Consider the following 14,404-nt stretch of genomic DNA (forward strand, 5'->3'; position numbering starts at 1 on the left):
TAAATGAGTCTAATGATGAACTGCAAAACAAAGAGGTACGTAGAACGAAAGCTCTTGTTTTAAGATGAAAGTACCATGATGCATCAGCTCTTATTACTCACTAAGCAGCAAGACTGGAAAGTGTCTTCATCATCAGCCTCACCTTTACAGTAGAATACTACAAGCTGAAGGCAGACAATTTGCTATGTTCTTTTGAAGTCAGACTTTAAATGTACAGTGGCTAGAAAACGGCATTAATAGCTCTCATAACGTATCTCCTTTAAAAGAATAGCATGAAAACTAACACACTTTTATATTTTAAAAATCTCCTGAGATAATTTAACGTCTTAATACTCCTCAGGGAGCACCTCACTTTTTCTTAATGAGTCTCTATAAACTTTCCTAGTGTGAAGTTTAAAGCAGTTTCTTGCTACTACCACATGCTGCTGAAAATGTAAACAAGACTGGGTCATAGCTGCAGGTTAGGACTGGTAGATGAAGCAGAAGTACAGGTAAGTACTGTAAATCAGAAGTAAGATGCACAGATACAGCATTCAGCCACAGTCAGTCACATCTCTGAGTTCTGGCTTGACTACAATTAAAATTCACGGTAATTCCACCAAAGCTTGGAAGGAGTGGGGAGAAGAAATCCAACCACAAGACTTCAAAACTTCTGGCTTTAAGCATAACTTACTTTACACACAAGTTTTGATAAACAACCATTTTTTCAATGCTTCTGGAAGACCAACAGCTTGAGCTGGAAACATGCTGAGCCAGCAGGTTTAGCAAATAGTCAAAGGGAAGCCAATGGTCCTCAAAAGAGCATCAAAAACTTTAATGCCCTCAGTGCCACGGTGAGGGAGCTGGAAGAAGGAAATGCATCAAAGCTTCTATGCTGCTGAGCATAGCTGGTTTGTACATAAGACAGCTTAATTACTGTTCAAGGTATAATGACATGTGTTATGCAGTAAGCATAAATAGTCATTGAGTGTTTTTTTAAGCATCAAAACCAGTAAAAGGAAACAGTGAACAAATATCTTCTTGGGTGAGGACAGCAAGCTCAGAGCTGTATGATCACAATACTCACTGTTGCTGGCTAGCCACTCGTTGAGGTCTATTTCTCGTGGTAACATCACTAGCTCCTTAAATTCAAAGTCAGTAATTCTGGATTTTGTGTATTCTGGCTCTAGGTAAAGTTTCTTCTCTTCCGGTGCTGGCTTTTTACCATTTGGCTTTCCCTTGGACTTCCTGCAAGAGATTAAAAAGAGAGAAGAAAGGTTACCTTTGCTGTTGATCAGCAGCTACAGAAACCCGAAAGAAGCTGGTTTATCCAAACTCCTGTAGTTGTGTTTACACTGTCCCTCCAGCCTTCCCTCCCCTTAGCTTATTTATTTTTTGTTTAAGCAAAAGGTAGTTTCTTAAAAAGTGTGTTTGAACTCAGTCACTTTTTTCAAATAACACTGAAGTTTTGAATGGCATTAAGAAACTGGAGACTGAGGTGCTCCATCTCCATTGTCCTTTTGTCAGTTTAGACTGCAAATTACTGGGAGAGTGACAGTCTCTCTTTATGTCTGTGAACAGTCGTGACAGCAGAATGGCACCGTGCCTGAAGGAGCTACTCTAATGTGAGTATCCGAACAATCTGCCTCAGCATACAGCTGTCACCTGCAAAACGGGAGTTTGAGAGACAGTGAAAGCAGACTGCTCTCAGTCAAAAAAATGCTCTTTCCACACAATGTTCTGGCACTGCTCCTTCAGAACTACAGCATTCCTCGCTACTACAGCCCTACATCTCTGGGATACCAGAAGCCTTCTAGAAGCGAGTATCTGTGACTCCAGCTTAGAAGCACTTACAACTACAGAAACACCTGCTTTCTCAACTCCCGGGATACCTCAGTCAGAAAGATCTGAGTTCATTTTTTTTCCTTAAAATCTGATACATTACAAAATAACCTTCCCATTTGGATGCAGACAAAGCACATTCCATAAAATGCATTTATCTCCATGGCATATTGTGACTTTTCATCTCCCATTTCTAAAGCATTTGTTGTAATCATCACTGGAGTTTTCATCCTACTCTGTTTTTAACATCCTCAAACTAGAATTTCAACCCAACCCATATTCCTGGGCTGGGGGTTCACAAGGACTGGTTGAGGAAGGACAGCAGGTCAGCACTTTGATCTTTTAGGCTACGTGATCAAACAGCTGCAAATCCATGTGTTTCTACAGTTAAAAAATCCACCTAACCAGAGACAGAAGATCTATTTAATGGTGATGGACAAGTGCAGTAAGGCAACACTTGCTGTGTACTGTCACATGAACACAAGGAGGAGATGCCAGGGTTTTTTAATATCAGGTTTTCTTGGTTAAAGAGGTTTTTAAGGATCTGCAAAACCAAGACAAGTCCACCTTTGCAGATGACTGCATTAAGTTTGCTGTTGAAACTCATCTAGATCCCACCCAAAGGAAACTGATCTTATGTTCTGGCTCTTAACACACTTTAAATAATCTTCCAACTGTGCCCCTGTCTGAGGTACATGTAGGTTTGACTTTTGCCGTGAGGATGGGATGCACATCTTTCCTGGAACAGTGTTAGAAGCGTCAGTACTTTCCCCAGAGAGAGTATGATTATTCAGATTTCTCTCTGTATGGGCTCTTTACTGAGCGGTTTATTAAACCCATCAGAATGACTCATCATCCACATCATCAGGACTGCAGCAGGGAGAGACTGAGATTCACCTCCCACAAGAAAGGAATGCCATAACTACAATTCAGTCACCAGCACTGCTACTGTTTACTGTCTTGAACTTGCATTGAGTCTTGTTAATGCCACCTTCTCCCTAACCAGTAAATTAAGACTAGAGAGACAGTAAGACTTCAGGAAGGCCATCATCAAGGAAAAAATCAAGGAAAACATAGTAACAGCAGCAAAATATACACTTACACCCTCACAATGCATTTACGAACCACAGATGTGCAGAAAGCACTGCAGAAGGTCTCTGGTAGGGAAAAGATGGTCACATTTTATTTCTGTATGTTAATGAGAAAGGTGGATTTCACGCTTAGAGAAAGAATGTCTGGGACATTGAACTTTTTTTTAAAGAATACAAATACAGTATGAGAATAAACTAAAACCAGTCTATGTGAAGACTAATTTAGCACATAGCTACTCTTGCACATTTCCCACCATCTCCTTTTTCCACAACAGGGCATTCCAATTCAAACGAAATCTGCAAGATTTATCCCTTTCATTTATTTAATGAAGTAACCTGGACTAATTCTCATAGCTGCTCTACAAAGGGATGTTTTAGGATGTGAAGTCAGATGTTCCTCAGCACAAGGCTCTTAATATAGAGGGGTTGCTCAGTCAGACCAACAGCTCCTGGTTTTGTCAGCAGCTAACTATTCTTGTCTTCAAACTCTTATATTTGCTAGATCACATTTGAACCTCACTATGTAAAAATAAGCTACAGATAAGAAAGAAAAGTCCATGACAGCAAGAACTGCAGGAGGGCCTTAAAGGTATTTTAAAAAGTTATGAAAGGCAAACTTCATTTATTCTTGGGCCTGAGACTTCAGATTTTCATAGAACTTGAGATGATATTCAAGAAAAATGTAATAGCATAAAACAACAGTCTCATTTGATAGTCTGAAACTTGACTTCATAGCAGATGAAGCAACATGTTTGATGTCTTCCTTTTGCAGGAATACCATGTTAAGACTTGAAACTACCTTACCCTGACAGTCAACAGCATAAATCCAGTTGAAACTATGCACTTGGCCCTCAGCTAGTAAAAAAACTTGAGGACATTGATTTGCTTAATTCCCAGCACTGGCTGCCTTACTGCTGTGCTGCTGAAACCAAGCCTGGCACGCTCCATACAGCACCTTCATACCTGCCGGGCCTCTGACAGACAAGGTCTATTCAGAATATACTCTGTAGGGTTTTTTTCAGCTGGTTGGGTTTAGTGGTTCTGGGCGTGGGCAAGGGGGCAGGATTCAGGCATTCAAGGATAAGTTGATTTTTTAAGAAAATTACAGTTCCAGTAACAATCATGCAGAAAAAAACCCTTTAACTTGAGAGGCTGGTTTGACAAACCACATTAACCACACTTGAGGAGAAAAGTTATCAGTGAGAAGTAGTTTGGACAGAGCAGAGTTTGTGTCTTTGCTTTACTTCAGGATACTTAAACCAAGGGCTCTAGGTTAGGACTGTGCCACGTCAGCAAAGAGCAGTGTTCTGAGAGCAGGAGGAGCGGGGAGAGAGAGAGATGAAGAGGTCAAAGACAGTCTGTCATAGAGCCAGGCTGTGGAGGGAAGCCACAGAAGGAAGTCAGACATAGGAGGCTGAGGCAAGTCTTCCACTGAATAGAAATGGAACGTGTGTATCTCATTCTCACTTCAGCATCTTCTCTCCATTTCAAGAAAAGAAACAAAAATTCAACTGTAAATATACAAGTTTGCTAATGCAAATGATTACACATTGTCCTTTTACAAAAACCAAACTCCCTCATTTCCACACAAATATCAGTTCTCTGTTAGATTAGTACATGCAGCCACTTTGCGTCTTTTCCACAGAAAAGTGTGCAAGTCTTTCCACAACTGCCTTGTGCTGGAACTAGAGCACTTCGAACAGAAGCTTCCTGAAGGATCCCATGCTCTGCCCTTTCTAAAGCTTTGGCTCAATATAATAAAGAACCTGACTCACGGGTATCATCACCGAACCTGCAGCTCACAAGTCTCTGGGGCCAGATGGGATATATCCAAGGGTGCTGAGGGAGCTGGCACGATCACTAAGCCATTTTCCATTATCTATCAGCAATCTTGGCTAACTGGGGAGGTCCCAATTGACTGGAGTTGGCTAAGGTGACGCCCATCCACAAGAAGGGCTGGAAGGAGGATCCGGGGAACTACAGACCTGCCAGTCTGACCTCAATGCTGAGGAAGGTCATGAAGCACATGATCTTGAGCAACATCAAACGGCACATACAAGAAAAACAGGCGATCAGGCCCAGTCAACATGGGTTTATGGAAGGCAGGTCCTGTTTGATCTCCTTCTACGACAAGGTGACCCACCTAGCAGAGGAGAGAAAGGCTGTGGATGTTGTATAATTAGACTTCAGCAAAGCCTTTGACACCGTATCCCACAGCATCCTCCTGGAGAAGCTGGCAGCCCATGGCCTGAATGGGTGTACTCTGCGATGGATAAAGAACTGGTTGGATGGCCAAGCCCAAACAGTTGTGGTGAATGGAGCCAAATCCAGTTGGTGGCCAGTCACGAGTGGTGTTCCCCAGGGCTCAGTATTGGGGCCAGTTCTCTTTAATCTCTTTATCAATGATCTGGATGAGGGGATTGAGTGCACCCTTAGTAAGTTTGCAGATGAAACCAAATTAGGTGGGAGTGTTGATCTGCTGGAGGGTAGGAAGGCCATACGGAGGGATCTGGACTGGCTGGATCACTGGCTGAGGCCAACTGTATGAGGTTGAACAAGGCCAAGTGCCGGGTCCTGCACTTGGGTCACAACAACCCCAGGCAACGCTACAGGCTCGGGGAAGAGCGGCTGGAAAGCTGCCTGGCAGAAAGGGATCTGGGGGTGTTGATTGACAGCTAGCTGAACATGAGCCAGCAGTGTGCCCAGGCGGCCAAAAAGACCAACAGCATCCTGGCTTGTATCAGGAATAGTGTGGCCAGTAGGACCAGGGAAGTGATCTTGCCACCGTACTCGGTGCTGGTGAGGTTCCACCTTGAATACTCTGTTCAGTTTTGGGCCCCTCATCATAAGAAAGACATTGAGGTACTGGAGGGAGTGCAGAGGAGGGTGACAAAGCTGGTGAGGGGCCTGGAGCACAAGTCTGATGAGGAGCGGCTGAGGGAACTGGTTTTGTTTAGCCTGGAGAAAAGGAGGCTGAGGGGAGACCTTATCACTGTCTACAACTACCTGAAAGGAGGTTGTAGCATGGAGGGTGTTGGTCTCTTCTCCCAAGTAGCAAGAGATAGGACGAGAGGAAATGGCCTCAAGTTGCACCAGGGGAGGTTTAGATTGGATATTAGGAAAAAATTCTTCACGGAAAGGGTTGTCAGGCATTAGAACAGGCTGCCCAGGGAAGTGGTAGTGTCACCATCCCTGGAGGTGTTTAAAAGACATTTAGACAAGGTTCTTAGGAACATGGTTTAGTGCTAGAGTTAGGTTATGGTTGGACTCAATGATCCTGAGGGTCTCTTCCAACCAAAATGATTCTGTGATTCTAAAATGCCCATAATCACTGATATTAAAGGGTTTATTCACACCACTAAAACCTGAATGTCAAATCACCAAGTGCAGCAGAAACTTCTTTTTAACCTTTTGCAGCTGATGAGAGCTAAAGCAAGACCACAGAAATTGTTTCTGCCAGCAGATTTTCATGACCTGTATGCAGTGCAGTTGGCCCAAATATTCAAAGTACAAACTAAATAAAATTCTGGTCTTAAAAATGTCAAGTTTTGAACTGGACCACATATCTTCCCTTAACTATGCAGAACTTGGGTTATAAAGTCCGACTTACTCTTATACTGAGTTATGCCCAGTCTATTTTGTAAAACTGGGGGTTTAGTTTGGAAACTGTCAATACTAAAGGATTTTCTTTACTGACTTACAAAGCTGGAACATGCAGCAGTACAGAGAAAACAGTTTTAGAAACACAATTATATATGATTAAGAATCCACAAATAATAGTTCCTTATTCTAGATAAACCAAAGCTCATAGATTCACAATTACCAGATTTACAAAATAGCATAAAGCTTAGAAGTTAGTTTCCTTCCTTCTGCTCTCCCCTATCTCCAAGTTCACCATTGCTTCAAGGACTTATAAGAAAGCATCATCTACATGGAACCAACTCCAAATGTGTAAAGCGAAGCATCTATTATTTCCTTTGCTGTGAGCTGCTCACATTCAAGATGTCTTGCTCAATTTTTCATTTTATGTTTAAAGTACACAAATACCAAAAATTGTGTGTAGCCATTTCTGAGATGTCCCAGAACACCCTTTTAAGTGAAGACTATGGCAGTGAGCATAAAGCAGCACACTGAGTAACAGCTTGTTCAGCCTGCTTTCAATGAAAGGAAAAGTGACAAGAATAGTAGAGTTTTACTGGTCTATTCAGGAAACACCAAAATCCATCACCTGTAGATGATTATTTATTGGGAAACATAATTAAAAGTCACATAAGACCACGAAAAGGGCAGTACCTTTCAAAATACTGCTATAGGCACCCTAAAGCAAACCACACTCTAATCATGTTTACTTGTGTCTTTCTTGAAAAACAAGAATTCTGCTGAACGTGTCTTAACACGTCCATGTCAGATCAACTGTACCTGCAAAGCAGCTGGAGGAATAGCTGTTATGCAGCAGTTTGGTGAAGGTCTGTCAAGAGGTTAGACCAAAACCTGTCTATCAATGCTTAACTACTAATTAAGAAAAGAAACATCTTTAGGGAACCCAAGGAGACAGCACTCAGCAGTTTTTATTGATGGGCAAACCAGAGTACGAACTAATTCTTTAGATTACTCCCAGGATAGGTTTGTATTTGGTTTTAGGCACTCAATTGAATAAGAAACCACAGGCCAAGTCACACCCATGAATAAGTTTCAGAGAGGGAAAAGTGATGGGAGATGGCAGAAGAGAGGTCACTTGTCTAAAGTCTTAGAAGAAGGTTCAGCAAACTGGCTCCAGCCAAAGACAGTACATTCACTAATGCTTCTAGCAGGGCTTCCATACTCAACCTTGTGTTCAGCTGAGAAAATACAGCAGCTGGAATTTTGCCTGGATTTCACTGAAGAAAGAGATCTACAAAATAATCCACCAAGTGACAGGCCCACTGGGCTCTGATGATTGTTTTTTTCCCCTGGTCTAACTGCTCTGTTAAGATTGAGTAAAACTGTCTGTTTCCCAGCTTGCTTTCTTATCCCATCTCAGTTAATAAAGATAGTCCTCTAATCTTTCTCTTTCATTTCCTTCTTGATCAGATGCCCAGTATTTTCTTGGTTTAAAAATCCCCACACTTTGGAGCATCTTCAAAGCATCATCCACGTATTTAGTTTTAAAACCATATGAGGGAAGTATTATTCTAATTTCACAGCAGAAACTGGCTGTAAGGTTCAACGTTTATTAATGGTACAAATACTAAAGATCTGCTTCAGTTTAAACTGATATGGTTTGTTTGGAAAAAAGCATATATGAAGTAACCTGATTTAGCTGAAGAAGTATCAAAGGTGCAGCGTCCACTACGTAGACATGTTTCATAACCTGATATAGTTCACATCACTTTGGAATTGTACCAGACATCCATGGTTTTGGTCATGAGAATCTGATTTATTGCAGGGTTGATCACACAGAGGGAATGTTAGTGATTTATTAAATGCCAAACTTCCCTCAACTGATCATGCAATTTAAGATTATCTCTATCAATTCAGAATTTCTTTGTTCCAGAGGGAACCAGCACAGCTACAATTTCTTGCTGTCTCCAGCAAACTGTGCAGTTCCTTACACTGCATCTGAAACAGAAATCTCTTCAAGGACAAATGATGCTTCAATCACCATCTCCTCCCCTTCACACCCAACTATAACTACTGGGGTGAGTGGCTGTTTATTTTTTCTTTTTTAAATAAAAGTAATCAGCGGCTTTTCTCCTTTTTTTGTTTTGGTTTGGTTTTTATGTGGCATATTAAATTGGTTTTAGTACCAGGTATAAGAGTAACTTTAGAAGGTTTAAAAATTTAAAAAACCTACAGTGTTGAAGAGCAGAGCTGCAGGCAGAACTCCAATCACTCTGTGCCCTCTGGATCATGCACCAGTTTCAGGTTCCAGCCAAGTCTCAAACACACTGACTTCCATTCGAAAATTGACAGAACACGTCCAACACGCCTTATGTGCCAAATTGGTCTCCCTGTTTGCAAACCTCAAAACTCACAAAACCTCTCAAGTCTGTGGGGATGAAAATCATCACAGATTACGAACCTTCCAAGACAAAGATGCTTATTTCATGATTAATAATGATATTTATTTTTAAGTAACTGACCCTATTTCTTACCCAAGGTTAACTGATATAGTCCTAGCATTCCCCAGCAAATTTAGAAGACAGCACATCTCAGCTGTGACAATCCAGCTGTGATGTGTTTAGTCAGTGCTGGTGAGAGGACGGTAAAAGCCCCATGGTTCACAGCAATGCACGCAAAAGTGGCACAAAAAGAAAAACACATTTCAAGAAAGATCAAAAGTAAGATGTCCACAGAAATGTTACTAAATTATATTTAAAAGTCTCTTGAGGTTTGGGGTGTTATTTTCCAGTAATCTAGCTTATGCTTTACAATTTGTATAGTTCACAAAGTAGAGAATTTTGGGCTTGAAATGGTACATTCCCAAATAAAGCATTTATGTGGAAAACTTACAGCCTCCAACAGCAACATCATATTCCCCCTCACCCAGGTGTACCTCTACAGTACCAAACTACTGGATATACCAAACTACCTCAGCCTTCAATTTTCATCCTGTAATTTTTCCTTTCTTTTTGAAGTGTCATGTTTTAAAATATCCTCCACTGATGAAGTATTCTAGTGAAGTGCTCCAGCCAAAACCTACTTTCTTGGTAATCTGAGGATGGTGGTTCGCTTCTTAAAGCATAAGCCAACACAGAATTAGAGAGGCAGTAAGCCCACGTTTTAACAGTGTCTTTTAGGCCAAGCTTTATCGACACTTTCATGCTTTTATATTCTCCAGTGAATAAAGGTTTATAATTAAAAATTAAAGGTATACTAGATATTTTTGTTTTAGCTCCTCTCTTCTTTACTCCTTTGGGTAAGGAGTCAAATGGGATGTGAGTGGAACAGAAGGGGGAACAAAACAGATTAAGGTAAAAAATTCTAGTATGCAAGCTCTCTCCCTCTAAGGTACTCCCTTTGTAGAAGGGAAAAAACCCCAAATATTTCAGCCATCCATAGAAGGCCACAGCTTTCTAAAGAAAACCAGGTTAGCTGCTCACAGATTCACTTGTTAACTGCTAACTTTTTTTTTTTCTTTCTTTCTTTCCTGTGGCACTTTACTGGAACACAGTTAACTGATAACTTCTGGTTAGAAATGTTCTGTGTAAATATGGGAGTCCTGAACCTATTCATAGCAGGAAGGAAACAGTTTTATGGGCTAAAATTTATGAGTCCTAGTGACAAACTCCCACCGAGAACAATGAAGAAGCGGGTTACGCCAGCTTCTATAGGACAGGAACAAACTCTTGAAGGCTGTCTCGGTTTCCTACCCCAGCAGCTCACAGTTTTTTCTCCTCAGTTAAGCACAAGGGCTGGAAGCTTAGAGGTGTTATGCAGCTTAAAATCACTTTTTGGTAATTCAACATCTTTATTTATTTGCATAGCAGGCAAGAAAAGGAGAATAACAAGTTTCATTTGAACATCAGTAGAGTTGCACTTTCTTTGAGAAAAAGTGAGAGACATTATTTATACTTCCCTCTTTCTTTAAAACCATATGAGATTAGTATCACTGTGGATATTCTTCTGCAATCCCATGTCCTGCTTTAACCCAGATCACTGCTAAGTCTTCAGCTGAAAATGCCACGTGACAGCACACCCAGAACACAAATCCTGGATGTACATATACATGTTCAGGACTGGGAAAGAAAAGAAAATCAGCAAGGAAGGGAATCTGTGTAAGGTGTTGGAAAGCAAATCCAAATCCCAGTGCAACATATAATACAATTGTTCATGGATCGGTGTGGTCTAACCATCTCTCCTCCAGGGCTTGGGAAAAGGAAGGAAACTAAGCTTTTAAAGACAATCTCCATTCCGATTTCCTCCCACCCCAGGTCTCTGACACACCTCAGTTTCATTCTGCCCCTCTCCGGCCCTAGGTTAGCTCCAGGGCTTGGCTGCTGCACAGGCCTAAGGGGGCTGCACAGAATAAAATGTCTTTGGCAGCATTTCTGGCTCTGCTTCTTCATTTTTGTTCTGTTTTTAAAAGTTACTAATAGTTTATTTAAGAGGAGGAGGAAAGAAGAATGTACCCTACATGCCAGGGAAACATTTTCTTCTGGATTCTCATAGTGGCTCTTTGCCTTAAAAGGGAATCTTTGCTTGGCCTCCGGATGCTCTGCTGTAAACAGTTGGTGCCAAGGCATGGCAGGCATGTTAAGGATGACAAGTGCCATAATATTATTTCATAATGCTGCTTCTCAACAGAAAGCCCAAAACATTCTGTAGGGCCAGACTGAGTTCCAGCTGGTGCTGCTGGCAAAGCAAGGAGGACACAGGGCACCTGCACACAGTGTCTCTGTCTCTGATACATCAGGCCTTTCCGTTCCCTTTTGTAGGACTCCCCACCCACCTACTGGTGAAGGGTCTCCTACAAAGAGCAGTTGAGGGAACTGGGGCTGTTTAGCCTGGAGAAAAGGAGGCTGAGGGGAGACCTTATCACTCTCTACAACTACCTGAAAGGAGGTTGTACCGAGGTGGGTGTTGGTCTCTTTTTCCAGGTAACAAGTGACAGGATGAAAGGAAATCACCTCAAGTCGTGCCAGGGGAGGTTGAGATTGGATATTAGGGAAAATTTCTTTACTGAAAAGGTTGTCAGGCACTGGAACAGGCTGCCCAGGGAAGTGGTTGAGTCACCATCCCTGGAGATATTTAGAAGACATGTGGCGCTTAGGGACATAGTTTAGTGGAGGACTTGGCAGTGTTAAGTTAATGGCTGGACTCACTGATCTTAACAGTCTTTTCCAGCCTACATGATTGTATGATTCTACTTCTCTTCCTCCTCCTGTCTTCCCATGTGTTTCCCCATGCTGCTCCTTCTCTTCTGCTGAGGATCCCCCATCTTCTCTTCAGTGCAGCTCTGGGAAGAATGGCTACAGAGGCAAGGCCAGGCATGCCAGCAGCTCAGTTAATGCTACAAAAATGCACAGAGTGCATTCTTGTGGTAAAACATGCTGGACTAGAGTTCCCTTTCTTCTCTGAGCGTACCTGCCAGAACTCCTCCCCCAGACTGAGAGGACATATCCAGCCTCTCTGGTTGCTGGGGAGGGTCTTCTGACTGGTCCAGGTTCTCCTCCAGTCAGAACACTTGGGAAGGGCTGAGTAGTACAGAGTGCTAAGAACATGAGGGATATGATGTCAGATGGGAGAAAAATAGATTATTTATTTCTAGGAGCCAGTGATGCAATTTAAAAGGAAATATTGCCTAGCAGAAACAGAAAATTACCTTACCCAAGCAAATACCCTGTTGTTCTTAATTTTGAAATGTTCTCTTTTACCTTTGTGATAAAAAAACCCCTCATATTCAAACCAGGAGGTGCCAACATGAAGCCTCAGCAAGATTCTTTTCCTAAGTGATTTACTATGGTCCAGATTTTTGGTGATTTATGGATTAGTAAAGAAAAAGGACACAAATATTTTCTAATGTTTATTTTCAAGAGCTCTACATGGAGCCAAATTAGGTCTGTGGTAAGAGAGATTCAGTAGGTCATAGATTAAGAGTGTTGCAACAATTAATTTATCCAATGCTTAGAACAAACCATACAGGAGAACATTGCAACATAGGTGCCCAAGTCCTGAGCCTGTGTTTTTTTGTTGCTGTGAAGTCTCCAGTTGTAGGCTATCTAATAAAGGAAGCTGAAAACTGAGCAGAAGAGAGAGCAAATCCCTGCTTGAGATGGTATATCCTCCCCTGCTTGCAACTCCTCCCCTAGAATGGTGACCCCAGCGCAGGGCACAAAGGGACAGGAGAGGCCATGCCATACTAACTCTCCAGGGCATCTCTGCCCAGCTGTTCATCAGTTCATCAGCTGAAAATACAGGATGGAGTTCTGTTTTCTGGGGTTTGTCTTGTTAACATGCAGCTCATTTTAGTCCCCAGGCATGCTTGTTCCAAACCCATTGGGCCCATACGCAATACCAAGATAAGGATGTGCTTGCATCCTTGCCTCCCTTAGAAGAAAAATGTCATTTGTATTCTAGCAACACAAATGCTTCCTCATCATTCTCCATTGCTAAATATACTCCCATACTGCAGCTAGACAGCATGAACAGGATTCATTTCACCTAGCCACAGATATCTGCATATGTATATGTTAATATCTGAATTGGCTCTCCAAAGACCTTTTAAAATCAGCAGAGATAAACAGGTTTGTGGGGGTTTTTTTTCTTCTTTTTTTTTTTCTCTATACTGGAAAATCTTTCAGCCCAACGCAGAAATCTATAGTGTACCTTTTTTTAAAAAAAAAAATTAAAACACACAGGCAAAAGAGCAAAGTGACTCTCAACTGAGAGCAGACAATGGCAGAGATACCAAGCCTGGTTCCATTACAGATGCTGCATGCTGCAGTGGGGAGAAATCCCACAGTACAAAGCCATGAGAACAAGTGATCTGCATCAAGATTTGGAAGCAAGCAAGTTCTGGGGTGGCTTTTAACACTTTTTTCACATTGGAGAAGGTAAATATACGTCTGTCAGGTTTATTATTGTAATACTCAGAACAGTGTTTTTTCAACACATGATCTGAAATTCTGGAGGCCAGAAAAACTGCTTGGAAAACAAACAAACAAACAAACAAACAAAACCTAAAATTAACCTAATTGGCAACAAAGCCCGTATCTCTCTTTCGAGGTTTTTAGACTCTGCAAATTGAGAGAAAATGTAAATGTACTGAATGTACTGTAGGAAAAACACAGGAACTTCTTAATTAACATATCTATTCCCTGTGTGTTTTCAGCCTATTAACTTAAGCAGTGATTTATTTATTCTGCTGTAAAGTTCTGTTGAAACACACTTAAGTAGAGTTATTTAGACTCCTGCATCATGATGAAATTCAAGTTCTGGCAGCAACTGCTCCTCCTGGTTATTCTAAGGCAGCCCTGTTATCTTCCTAGAAGAGCACACGCAGTACTTTCATCCACCTTTGCGGAAGAGAGTTCACCACTGGAGTACATAAACCACTGAAGACACTGTTTGTTGCGTTCCAACCTTTACGAAGTTTGCAGAGCTGGCAGATTGCAAAGGTATCTTTTTATTTCTAAACCAAGCAAATTTGATTTAGAAACCTCATGGCCTCATAAATGTGGGATTTCACAACGTAGCTTACACAGAGTTGCTTTTCAGGATAGAACTGTGCTTTAATTGCTGGGAATTATTTCACCATGGCAACCTGGCTTCAGCAGTCAGACTTCTTGCTATATAGCCCAAGATATACAAATGCAGATAGTCTACTCTGCTCAAAGAGTACCAGGGTGCAGACAGGTTTGTCTTTGTAAGGAGTGTTTCAGTTTCCTCACTGCCTTGCAAGCACTTTTTGTACAACAAAAAACATTTATCTAACAATACTAACTAGTTTAAAGTACTGTACCCTAAAGAAAACCTGCAACAAAGGAAATATGTTAGATATACAGGCCAAG

The 14,404-nt window shown here is 41.5% G+C and overlaps 1 protein-coding gene across 4 annotated transcripts in view; it reads right to left on the reverse strand.

The window, feature by feature from the left end:
• Nucleotides 1–14,404, reverse strand: part of MOB2 (MOB kinase activator 2) — a 123,263-nt gene that overhangs the window by 9,752 nt on the left and 99,107 nt on the right. For all 4 annotated transcript variants that reach the window (XM_065636044.1, XM_065636045.1, XM_065636043.1 and 1 more), the window contains exon 2: nucleotides 1,067–1,227. In XM_065636044.1, the coding sequence (XP_065492116.1) occupies nucleotides 1,067–1,227 (161 nt within the window). The remainder of the gene's footprint in view (nucleotides 1–1,066; nucleotides 1,228–14,404) is intronic.

Source organism: Caloenas nicobarica, chromosome 5, assembly GCF_036013445.1.
Source record: "Caloenas nicobarica isolate bCalNic1 chromosome 5, bCalNic1.hap1, whole genome shotgun sequence".
Lineage (NCBI taxonomy): Eukaryota > Metazoa > Chordata > Aves > Columbiformes > Columbidae > Caloenas > Caloenas nicobarica.